This window comes from Oenanthe melanoleuca, chromosome 1A, assembly GCF_029582105.1.
Source record: "Oenanthe melanoleuca isolate GR-GAL-2019-014 chromosome 1A, OMel1.0, whole genome shotgun sequence".
In the NCBI taxonomy this organism is placed as follows: domain Eukaryota; kingdom Metazoa; phylum Chordata; class Aves; order Passeriformes; family Muscicapidae; genus Oenanthe; species Oenanthe melanoleuca.
In genome coordinates, this window is record NC_079334.1 from 25,656,567 (window position 1) to 25,669,233 (window position 12,667).

General features: G+C 42.3%; 1 protein-coding gene across 1 annotated transcript in view; it reads right to left on the minus strand.

The window, feature by feature from the left end:
• The window catches only part of UTP20 (UTP20 small subunit processome component), a 63,008-nt gene extending 58,964 nt beyond the window's left edge, over nucleotides 1–4,044 (minus strand). Inside the window, exons 1-6 of the mRNA XM_056508104.1 lie at nucleotides 3,906–4,044; nucleotides 3,312–3,392; nucleotides 2,150–2,216; nucleotides 1,825–1,957; nucleotides 1,181–1,369; nucleotides 108–189 (exon numbers count right to left, since the gene is read on the minus strand). Of these exons, the coding sequence (XP_056364079.1) occupies nucleotides 108–189; nucleotides 1,181–1,369; nucleotides 1,825–1,957; nucleotides 2,150–2,216; nucleotides 3,312–3,392; nucleotides 3,906–3,950 (597 nt within the window). The 5' untranslated portion in view covers nucleotides 3,951–4,044. The remainder of the gene's footprint in view (nucleotides 1–107; nucleotides 190–1,180; nucleotides 1,370–1,824; nucleotides 1,958–2,149; nucleotides 2,217–3,311; nucleotides 3,393–3,905) is intronic.
• Nucleotides 4,045–12,667: the final 8,623 nt, after the last annotated feature.

Consider the following 12,667-nt stretch of genomic DNA (forward strand, 5'->3'; position numbering starts at 1 on the left):
AGCTCAGGCCTTGTTAACCTCTCTCTGGAGAAAACCTAATATTGCGCATTGAATCCAAAAACCACCTCAAAATGAATATAGCACCAAAGTACAAACAACCCACTTACCTTTCTCATTAGAAAGACAAAACTTTCAGCAGCAAAGTTTCTGATGTGGAGTTTGTGGTGAGCCAGCAGGGTGCTGTACAAGCTACAAAGACACAAAATAATCATTTGTCTTAGGGGAAATAGAAGAATTGCCATCAGCTGGTTACAAAAATTGTTTCCTGTTTACATTACCACTTTTTACAAACACTAAGAACCTGTCCTTCTAGAGAGGGCCAATACCTTCCCTCATCTAGATTCCTGTCCACTCTCCCTGTATAAAGAACAAGAGTTTTGCAAAGAAGGCCAAATGACAGTGCTGGGAAAATCCAGTTACTATCAGAACTACCTTTCAAATCTGCAGATCCACATAGATTCAATTGCACATCAAGATTTTCAAGAGATAAGCAATAAGATAAATGAAAGTTGATTTACGTGCCAGATTTCTATTTCAGTTGAGCCAACAGGCTCTCCTGTACACTTAAAAGTTTTGAAAGCTTCAGTTTGCAAGGCTGATAAATATTTGCATTTTGCTGGTATCAGTAACAGTGGCAGTTGGCTCATCACAAGTTCATTGCAGAGGGAGTGATGCCTCAGATTCTCTCAAACTGAACAGATAATTTTTCAATATGTTCAACACCTTAGCCTGGGCTGGGGAGGAAATCTGTAACAAGTTTTTTGCTCCATCTGTTCCAAACTGAAATTAGGAGGAAGAAACATGGAACCACTGCCTATGTCAAAAGGAAGAGCCGAGCTACATCAGTAACATAAGACTGAACAATTCACACTGGGTCACACTGGGTCATGCCACATGCTCAGTCAGTCTACAGCAGCTGCCAAAAGCAGATACCTGGGAAAGGTTTAAAAACACAGCAAGCACATACAAAATCAGCCTTCGAGCACCTACAGATCACTCCCCAAGCCCAGAAGTCCCTGCATTTGGTAATTCCCTGGAGTTGGCCAGTTTCTCTCTAAGAAAAGCTGAGAAAGCATGTAAAAAGTATACTGAAGCATTAAGCCATGTATCCATGTGGCACTTACATTTCTAGAGCATCTAATAACTGCTGATCAAGACAGACATTAAATACAGTTTTTACCTGTAAATGTTGTGTATGTCCTTCACCATCAATCTCCACAAATACTTGTAGAGATAGGAAAGAGAAGTAAAAGCCCATTCTAGCAGCTCTGTGTCCTGCGTATCCAATAATTTGGTGATGGCCAGGAAAAAGTCATGAAAGTGAGGATAGAAGTCAGCCTGAAGATCTCGAGCCAGCTGCACCACCAGACTGTGTTACAGAAAATGTGCCAGTGTTAGTGCACTTCAAAAATAAACCAAAAAAAACCTAGTCAATCCAACACAGTCTCTTTGGAAAGAAAGGCAGCATCACTTTTAGTTTTCACTTTTTGAAAAAAAACACCTATTAGGCGATATTTTGTGGACAGCAAGAATCTTAAGATTTTCAAAAAATCAGCCAGACAGCAGTAAACAAGAAAACAAATTATTAACATCAAACAAAGCACATTAACATAATGTCTGACATTCAGTAAGCACTCCAGCTAATTTGTTTGCCTTGTCACAACTATATTTTTTTAAGACTTAGAACCATAAAGCTCTATCAGGGAAACATGAACACTTTGGGCATCACATTGCTTATTTTCTTCAGGAACCCTTATAACAGGACTCATACTTACTTACTAATACCATCATGGCTTATGACTACTTTTTGTGACATATACTTACTTTAATAGGGGTTGGTAAGCAAGACTGCCTTCAACTTGCAAATGTGTCTTCAAGCTCTGCACAACAGCATTTTGGTAATAAACCAGCTGGTTGAAGGACTGGCATTTGTTGGCCACCTCTTTGTAGAATTGCACTGTTCAAACAACAAAAGAGAAGCCCTGAAAACCAGCCCAGTCCTTGGTAAACATGTAGGGTGTTAAAGAACAACAGTGCTCCAGAGCCCAGTCCAAAAACCAGACCATAATCTCCCATTGGGCTCTGGATGAAGAAAAGACATATTTTAGCAGTCTGAGGAAAGCAGGAATCATGACTATAAATGACATACCAAAGTGCTGAGTGAGGTTCAGTTCCTTCCATTTCCGCAGTCCTTCGAAAAAGTAGGTTTCAACCTCCTGCCAAAACAAAGATGAAGAATAGCTACCAACCCTAATGAATGTGTCCTGTAAAGATGAGGGGTTCAAATGAAGACAACTGTCAAGTGCCTTAAACATTTAAAGAATATTCTAAGAAATCTCAATGACTAATTTCAACAGTAGTTTCCATGAAAATAAGTCTTTCTTTCAATACTCAAAACACATTTGAGAATATAGGATAGGACTTATTTACATAATTGCTCTTTACACCTCTGTTTCTTAGCCTTGATAATCTAAGATGCTGTGCCATAGTTCACCCAGCACAATGCCTTGGGATTTCTCTTGGCATCCTCAGAGCTATTGAGTGGGAAGTTCAGAAGAACAACCCAGCAGGCCAGGTGGCAATAAATCTACAGAGCACTATAATCATAATGATGATTTATGTGACACACAGAAATGACCCTTGTGATCCATAAAGATACATGCTCATGCTTTATTCACATGCTGCCAGTATGTGAGTGTTGATCTTTTCTCCCAGGTAATGAGTGATAGGACAAAAGGAATGGCCTGAAGTTGTGCTAGAGGAGGTTTAGATTGGATCAGAGAACATTTCTTCACTGAAAGGGTGGTCAAGGATTAGAATGGGCTGCCCAAAGAAGTGGTTGAGTAATCATCCCTGGAAATATTTAAAAGTAGATGTGGCACTTAGGGACATGGTTTAATTATGAACTTGACAGTGTTAGATTAACAGTTGGACTCAATAATCTCAGAGGCCTTTTCCAACTTATGATTTTCAAACTTATGATCCTATTGCAACTACACAGCACCTGCAAGTCTTTCCAAATCTGGTCCTAGGACTGCTAAATGAAACAGCAGCATCTTTCATGTTCAGAAACAGGCCCACCAGCCACATGGATGACATTAAGGTGGTACTGTCAAAGTGCCTTTATAGAAATACTGCAAACCAGGTAAAAAGTAAGAGGGAGCAAAGCATGAAATGAGGCTTCAGAAAAATTAGTTCTTGCAGGAGCTTCTTTCCAGTTTCCTCCTAAAAAAAATTCTTAAGTGACTCTTTCATGAAGTACATCTACCTGCAATGTGATTTCAGAAAACAATCACAATTGCTGCTCTCACCTCAGTGTAGCTCCCAGTTCTGTCAATCCGATGAATAATATCAATATTAATGTTGCTCAGGCGCTCTGAAAAGGTAAGAAACTGCAAAAAAAAAAGAAAAAAAAAAAGAAAAAAACAAGATGTTTCTTGCTCGATTCTGAGCACAGCCCTTATAAATGTCTCTCCATAGCACACACACTGCAAACAAACCACACTTCTAAAGGCAGGTTGTCAGATAATACCCCTCAATATCAGCCCTACAAGAAGATCAAGGCAAAACGCCCAGGAGCAGGACTGACCCTCTCTCCCCACTACCCCTACCGGCAAAACCGAGGCTCGCAGCCCACACGTCTACACTACCTACATTTCAGCAAGCTGCCCCTATCTCAGCCTTCCCGAATCCTTACTGGTTATTTCACGGAATGGTGTCAGTACCCTGCACTAGGGCTCGGCCCAGCAGCCGCTCGCCGGGCCCCTGGCAGGGCTGAGCGCACCCGCCGCCCTCACGCCTCCCGCCTCCCGCCGCGGTGCCGCTCCGACCCCTGCGCTAACACCGACGGCGGAAGGCTGAGCTCCCTTCCCCCGCCCAGCAGCCGCGTCCGGGCGGGCGCTCACCCGGTGCGTGTTGCCCGACTTGTGGGCCGAGGGCTTGCTCTTCATGGTGGCGGCGGCGGTCCCGCAGCGAGTCCCACACGTGCGGCCCTAAGCGCCGGGCGCCGCCATGCCGGGCACGGGCTGCCGGGAGCAGGGCGGGACCGCCGGCGGAAGGGGCGGGCGGTGCGGGGCGGGAGCCGTGCCCGGAGAGGGGAATGCTGGCCCTTGGCAGCGAGACGAGGTTTCCTGCGAGCTCTGGGCAGAGCGGCCCCGCTCCGCTGTTTTCCGTGCGTTTTCTGTAGGGCGGCGGGCTGGGGCACCTCGGTACCAGGGGGAGGCCGCGACGGTGCTCAGGGAACACCAGTGCAGCCCACAGCGCAGCATTGATGGCTCGTCCCGAAACAGCCGCTGCCCACTGATCTTGGTAGTGATATTTGACCTCAACAATCTAAACAAAAATGTTAATCGCAGACAAAGTACGTGCAAACCAAGTGCTCGCACAAAACGAATGGTTACAGACTGGTCCCTTGCAGCACCGCGGCTTGTGGGAGCTTCTGCCTGCGGCTGCAGTTGCGGGCAGGGAAGCACGTGTGAGTGAGGTGGGAGGTGAGGTTCAGGTTGGAAGGAGCTTTGGTGTGGGCAGCCGTGGTACGAGCAGCTCAGAGCCACGCTGCCGTTCGAGGCCGCCTCCCGCACAGCTTGGGAATTCGGCCCTGCCGAGGCTGCCTGCCCTGCCTGCCGCCGGCAGCCCAAGGCCGCTGGCAGAAACCAGGCTTGCAGGTTATCCGGATGGACAGACACAAAGGTGGGTTTGAGTGAAGTTCACGACTGAGAGCACGTAGGGACCCACAGCTTAGAACAGACCGAACAGGTTAAACACTGCCAGGTGCATCCAGAAAGGCTGCCCACAGGCAGGCAGTAAGCCATAACATGATAATCATCTGGACAGGTAGGGGAACGTGCTGGCTTCAGCACCTGTGGAGTCAGAGCTACCGAGACAGCTGTGAGCTTTAAACCTTGCTCTTCTGCTGTAGGAATAGAAAGGGCTTCTGGCGTTTGCATTAGCTGGGAAGAGAATGCCTAATTAAGCATTTAAGTTTGAAAAGGTTGGCTTAGGTGATTCCAAGGCAAAATATTTCCATAGAAAGTGCAGCTAAAAGCATGTTGAGAGGTCTAGATCCACAAGAACTTAGGCACCAATATGCAATTGTTCAAGAGCACAAATAACCCTCCAGAAGTGGTTAGTAAATTACCTTACTATGTCTCCTACATATTGTAAACTTAGGGAAAACAGTCTACAAGATATTTTTTCATTATGAATAGCATCTACAGCAGAGCTGTAGAACTTTGTGGGATGCATGCACTACAAAATCATCCAAGGAAATGAGCAAAATCTAACATTCATGTAAAGTAATGGGGAGAAGAACTCAGGTGTGCTCTGGCTGCTGCAGAAGTCAAGATCAGCAAAAATAAAAGACATTAGAGGAAGCTTTTAAAAGGCTAAGAATGCTTTTTTGTGTTTGTAAACTGGCAATTTCTCAGAAGATTGAGACAGGATAGACCTGCAGCTGCTGATGCTCCTGAGTTTCTGGTTGCAAGAGCTATTCACACACTGCATTTCAGCCAGCACTGAATACTGCACTTGGATGTACGTGTGAGTGAGCCTCAGGCTAGCAGCCCAGATATAAACACCAGTATGGCCAGGACAGTAGGTCTGATGCCTCAGCTGGCAAGGTTCAGTGACCCAGAAGGGCCCTTCCCCACTTGTGCATGAGCTGCAGCTATGTTAACAATATCTTTACTACATACACTCTCCTCTGACTGCAATGCCTCAAGCCTCAGGCCTTATTCTTTTACTTTTCCAGTAAGAGATGTGGTTTTCCCATCTCTAGGCAGGCCCCAGCTCCAGCACCCTGTGATTATCTGATGGTCCCTGCCAGCAATTCTCCTTCAGAAATCTATGCTAGAGGCATTAAAAATTAAAAGCAGATGGCCTTCTGAAGAGCAATGGCTTATTGCTAGTAATACCTGTAAAGGCACGTAGAGGAAACCTTTGTAAAGTAGTGCATGCATGTCTACCAAAGTAGTCACCAATGCAGATCTGACTTCTTCAAACACTGAGTGTGGGCTACAGCCACCAGGCTCTGACTAATCCATCAGCAGTTCTGAATCAGGTCTGAAACTCCTATGTCTCCTCCATTCCTGAGCCTTTTAGTTCTGCAGTTCAAAATCTACTCAGTGGACTCAGCAAGAGCCACTTTTATGTAGAAGCAAAGCAGGCTTGCATTCTGGTAATGTGTAGTTTGGCCTAATAACAGTAATTGAGTGAAATACCTCAATATTTAACCCAGGATGCTCTCACAGGGCAGAATTCATCTCAGATAATCTACATATTTACAATGCCTGAGTCTGCCTTTGAGCATCAACTTCAGGCTCCTTTTATCTTCACTGAAGATCTAGACACGTTCTTGTACTCAAAACATCTGTGTTGGAATAGAATTAATCCTAGAATTGGTAGTCTCAGAAAGTCTGGATGACCCCATTGTAAGTGCATATCTCCAACTGCCCCTGTGGATGCCCCACACATGACATGCCTCAATAACTGCATAAATACACAGTATCCAAACTGTTACCAAGTTGCCCTACTTCTGTCATACTTTTATGTGTATTAATCACAAGAACAGCACATACTTCCTGAAGCCTGTATGACACTGAGATTCTGACTTAAAGGACATGTGACACAAGACAATGAGCAGTCACATCAGCCTATTTTTAGTCAGAGGACATTGTAGATTGCATAGGTGCACAGGTGTAAGATCAAATTTTCATTTGCCTACCAAATTCATAGAGGCATGGTGGAGTTTGCATAGGTAATTATATTGTGAGAGGATTTTCCCTTTCAAAATTAAATTTAACAGGCTAATAGATGAACAGAAACAACTGTGAATTAGACCAAAAAACTTCCTATCTTGGATGCCTGAAGCTAGGTTGCTCAACCAATATTAAAGACACTAAACAGTTATCTGAGCTGGTTGTGCACCCAGAAGCCTTTCTCTTTGCCTTTCTCAGGTCACCACTCAGATGGGGTGCAGGGGCTGGGGTGGATGTGGCTGTGAACCTATGGCATCACAGGAGCTCTTCAAAATCCTCCTGTAGGGCATGAGTTGAAGGCAGGTTGTACAAGTGTATCATGAAGTTTGGTGTATTCTTTCAACTGAAGCAAACAAATTTATATTTTTTAAATTTGTCTACAAAGTAAGATGAGCCCTTTGTAACACAATGACATATTTTCACTGCCAGTTTCCTCCTCAGCTGCTAGCTGGCATTTTGCCTTGCCTTGTGGGAGAAAACTCCATATGATTATGTAGGATGTTGAAGAAAGTGCTTCAAAATCAAAGCAGACAAGATTCTGGAATCCTGTTCTCCAATCTGGTGGAACTGTTTGGCCACATTTTTTCTAATATGCCTGAAGCACAGAGATTCTGCAAATAAAGCAACTCCAGGTCAATGCTAGCTGAGTCATGGGGAGAATTTCATCTTTAGGTTTGCTGATCAGAGAGGATTAGAACAAGGGGCTGGAATACAGATCCCAGATTTTCTGTCTGAAATATCCTGAATTTGGAGACTTTCCTCACAGAAAGAGACTCTAAAAACCTGGTTCAATCCTTGAAACACCTAAGCTAGTGACTCGTCTATTTCAAGTCAGGGTCCTGCTGCAGAGATGAAATAGGTGGGCTGCACTAGCTCTATCTCTTAAAGTAAACTGAACAGTGCCAGAGCACAGAGACTGTCCACACCAATAAATCATCAACACAATCCCTGGCACAATTTTGATTGGTGCCAGTTTTCTGCCCAGTAGGAACGGCCACCTGGGTTTTTTAAGGCTTTGATTTTCTGTTTGTTGTTTGGCGGGTTTTCTGTGGTTTTGGTTGGTTGGTTTTTTTGATTGGTTTTTTGTGTTTTTGTGTGTGTGGTTTTGGTTGGTTTTTTTTGTTTGTTTGTTTGGATTTTTTGTTTGGTTGGGGTTTTTTTGGTTTTTTGTTGTTGTTTTTGTTTCTTTGGGTTCTTTGGGTGGAGAAGAAAGTTTTCAAATTTCTTTCTGTTAGAAAGAAAAAGAGCCTGATTTCTGCACAGACCACATGCATACAGATAGCCCCAGGATAGGAGAGGTTTGCAGGGGTAGCTACTGCTGGGGTTCCTCGTCCACTGTCTGCCACAGCAGCAACAGCAGAACTGGCTACATTCTTGTTGAAAGCAGCAGTAATAGAAACAGCAGGAGGAGTATTCACAGAGGAATCATGGAGCATGGAAAGGAAAATGAAAAGGCAGAATGAAGTCCTGTTCCCCAAAAGAGATGTGAATATTCTCCTGCATTTCATGCTCACCATTAAAATGAGGGGCACTTGGATTTGACAGAAGCCATCTGGATTTCAGGCTGTCTGTCGTGTGTCTGGGGCTGCTAACAGTCCACTTACAGCATGCCATTCAGGGGAAAATAAGACCAAACTCACAGAAAGGAATGGTATGTTCCTGGCATGGAACAGAAGGTAATGTACAAAGCAATTGGTACTGTTCTTCATATCTCTGCATCCATCTCATTCATGCAACAAAAGTTAGGTATGTAGGTTTGATGTTTTGGCTAATTAATTTGTTGCTTTTTTTTTAATCTTATTTGAAGTTTGAACTGTTATAGTATTCATGCAGCTCTAACATTGCTCTCAGGTTCCAGCAGAGTCAGTACTTCAGTTATCCATTCTTGATCTCATAGATCCAAGAGACATAGTGTACAAAAGCTGAAACTTTGAAGAAAAGGTCTAATAATCTCAGCTCTGCAGTGTACTGTAAGGAAAAAAACATTTAAACATACATACTGTTAAACTGAGACTGCTAGTAAGCAGTCTGATTTTAATGTTCTGTTGAGTGAAATATTTGTGGGTACCTTAGAAAAGTGGAAGAATTTATAGAACATCAAGAGACAAAGCAGCCCTTCTTGGCACTTCCACTGTGACATAAGCTGCTGGTACCAGCTGCTAAATTATAGATATTAATGAGAAATTTCCACTATTGGTCTATATAAAGCAGAAAAAAACCCCATCAAAACACAAAAAAATTAAACCATACCAACCAACTACCAACCAGCCAACCATCCAACCAGCCAATCAACTAACCCAAAAAACACCAAAAACATTTATTGATGCTGTAACTGTAGAGATGTTACTAACACTAAGGAAAAAATATAAGGCTATCCCTTCTTACCATAACTTTAAGTAAGTTTTTGTACACTTCTACTGCTTTTGATACTGATTTGTGGGTCTTAATTATGATCAGATCAAATAGGAGACATTGAAAGACCTGATAAATATACTGAAATAATAGATCCCTGTATAAAATATATCTAAGTGGAGACTGATACTTCAGTAATAAAGGAAAAGGAAATGAGCCTTAACCTGCAAGTAAGAGAAAACCCAAAAGTCTCTGGTGCAGATGAAGTCCTGGTTGCTTGAACTGGGCAAGCACTTACCACAGGGGTGCAGTTCACCTGTCTGGCTGCACAGAGGGCTGGTTCATAGCCAGTAGAAGATAACTTTCAGGGTGCCCACCAGCACTTCTTTTGATGTGAGATTAAATGAGCCCCTTTAAAATGATGATCAGCTAATGGTACTGTACAGATACAGAGCATCTGCTATACCAAGAGATGGAGTCCCTTAAATCCAGCTGCAGCCAAAATGCTTCTCCTCTTCGACTGCCATTTACTGCTGCACTTCTTGTGCCTCAGATCATTCATCAAGTTTGCAAACTGCTAACACTATCAGATGGTATTAACCTAACAGTACAGAAGCTGTGGAGGCTTTATGATACTGGATCAATACAATTTTTTTTGCCTGTTTAAAAAAGCATGTTAAAGTTATTATTTCTTCCCCATTACCTTAGCCTCAAAACCACATTTTCATCAAACCCCACTAAGTAGTCTATTTGAACACATGCTAACACTGGATAACAATACACTAAAGCAACAGGCATTCATTTTAAGTCTTAATGTGCCTGGATCAATAATGTTTTCCTGCCATGTTTGTTCATGAAACATGACACATGTCCACTGTCCCCCACCCACCACAGATGACCCACCTCTCCTTAAGCATCCATCAACAGCCATAAGACTGCAGTACAAGAGGCCAGAAAACCTGTGGTGTGTCCCAGCAGCATATTGGGAGTGACCAAAGATGCTGGCAATGTTTCCATTCTCCAGAGAAACCAGGGATTTGCTATTTGAAATGACCAGCTAGCTTCAGAAATAGATGCAACAAATCTCATATTATAGAGGAAAACAGAAGAAACAAACCAAGTCAAAGTCAACAGATGCAGATGGTTGGACCTGAGGGAAAAACCTCTTTCCTTATCTACTTTTGGTGATGGATGTTGCTTTGAGGATGTCTGACGAAAACAGCAATTAAGCACATAGAGGTGGTGTAAATATGCATAACTGCCTTCAAACATTTCCAAGTAATTTGTGCATTTGTGTGATCTCAGCATGGGCAGCCTTGACAGAGAGTAGAAGAAGAACTGAAGATGATCAAAAAGGGGTTTAAAAGAGAGGCAAGGCAGTTGGTTCCTAGAAACATTAAAAAATTGGAAGACTGAAGTGGATAGGAAACAGCAGTTTGGGGGAAATGTCTCATGGGACTGTGGGTGCAAAAAGAAGGGGATTCTTGCAGAAGAAGTGTGAGAGGGAGGAGAAAAAGAAAGTTTCTTAATGTGAAGAGATGGGGGTGGAGATGAAAGGACTGAGGGAGCACAGGGGATTTAGCAGTAGCAACTACAAAGAAGGATGGGAGGCGGATAATAAGGCAGATGTCAGAACTGGTGATAGACACTCTTGATTATGAATAGAGAAATAAATCAAAATAATAAAAAAGCTAGTTAGGTCACTGGGGCAGTGGCAGGAAACATTTCTCAGAGTATTTTGAAGTGGCAGAGTTAGCAGGCTCATTTCCAGAGGCTTCCTCTGTAGAAAATGCAAAGAGACGGGCTCCTCCAGGGAGCATATCAAAGCAACAGTTTCTTTCTGAAGAGCCTGTCTCTCTCCTGCAGTAGGGAGCCAAGCTGCATAACCAAAATATCTGCACCGTACACCTAAAGCAAACACATATCAGAATAGCACCAACTAGAACATGTGAACTGAGATAGTTGATAACAGATAGTGAAAAAAAGAGGGAAACAACAGAAACAAAATACAGTAATGCAGAAAAATTCACTCAGAAAAAAAATCAATTTTTTGTTCATCATTCTGGTGAACATTTGACAGCCCTTTCTCATACATTAACTGCAAGTAGAGCAAACTAGTTGAATTGTAATTGTGTTGAAGCAGAATTGAACACCTTAAATAAACAAAAGATCTCAAAGCCATGGGAATAAAGTTCAAACATGTAACTTATTTATCCATTTGAGTTAAAGAAGTAAAATCTATACCACAATTTTATTCCCATACTAATTGTTCTCTTGAGCAAGTATTTATCTGTGTTACATGTCACTGCATGGACAATCCATAAAAAAATTTTGAAATTTGTTCTTTTAGATGAAAGAGGAGAATTCTCCAGCAAATGTGTTATAGACTCCTAATCATTCAGATTTAAATGCTCAGTAGTCAAGGCTAACTTAAGTACTTCCTTCAATCCTGGAGCACTCACTATTGATTTTAAAAGGTGTGTTTGTACTAGTGGGTTACACAATCTGAAGTTGCCTTCTCAAGACCATTAATTACTCACATTTAAATTATTTTTCTTGCTAACTGCATTCATTCGAATTGCAGTGGAATGTGAAAATAGAAAAAACAAACGACTAAGAAGGTATCATTCAAAAAGTCAACATAAACCATGATTTTTATGACTCTTTGGCTCTTTTCTCCTTGTTGGTCTCGTTCTTTGCAAGTCACTCTTTCTGTCCATGTGTCCCAGACATGCTAAGCATGAGAGGACAAGCTCTTCAAGCTAACAAGTTGTTACCCTGAAAGACTTCCTGAAGATTAGGGTCTGAAGAAAAGACATCTCCCAAATCTACTCCTCTTCAAATATAGGATTTGGAGAGGATGAGGGTGGAAATGCTACAGACATGGAATTAGTGAACCATGCTTCTTGAAATATTTAACTTGTTGTATTTATGATGGCTTTTAAGACATAAGACACTTGCAAATATCATTGCATCCTCATTATTGCCCCCAAACAGAACACAGTCTGTGTGAGAGACACTTCTATAAAATTACAACTGGAAAAAAATTCTAAAAGGATGCTTGGAAACATACACTGGTGATATTATTGGAAATAAAGAGGTAACAATTATGGTACATCTCTGTAAGAGTAAATCCATGTGCTCAAAATGTGCTAGGTGACTATTTCCAAGAAACTCATCCAAATTTCACAAGGAATATTGATGATGATGATGCCCTTCTGAAAACCCTTGCAGGGTAATTCTGTCATATCCAAACACTATTAACAGAAGAAAGGCTGACAAAAAATGAAGTAAAAAGAAAGCTAAGAAAAATCACTGAACAAGACTGTGGGAGATTTGTCTAAGATATCTGCCCTGGTGTTGGCTGGGATAGTTAATTTTCTTTTTAGCAGCTGATACAGTGCTGCATTTTGAATGTAGTATGAGATGAATGTTGATAACACGCTGGTGTTTTCATTGTTGCTAAGCTGTGCTTACCCTAAGCCTAGACTTTTCAGTTTCCCATGCTCTGCCAGTGAGCAGGTGCACAAGAAACTGGGAGGGAGCATGGCCAGGACAGC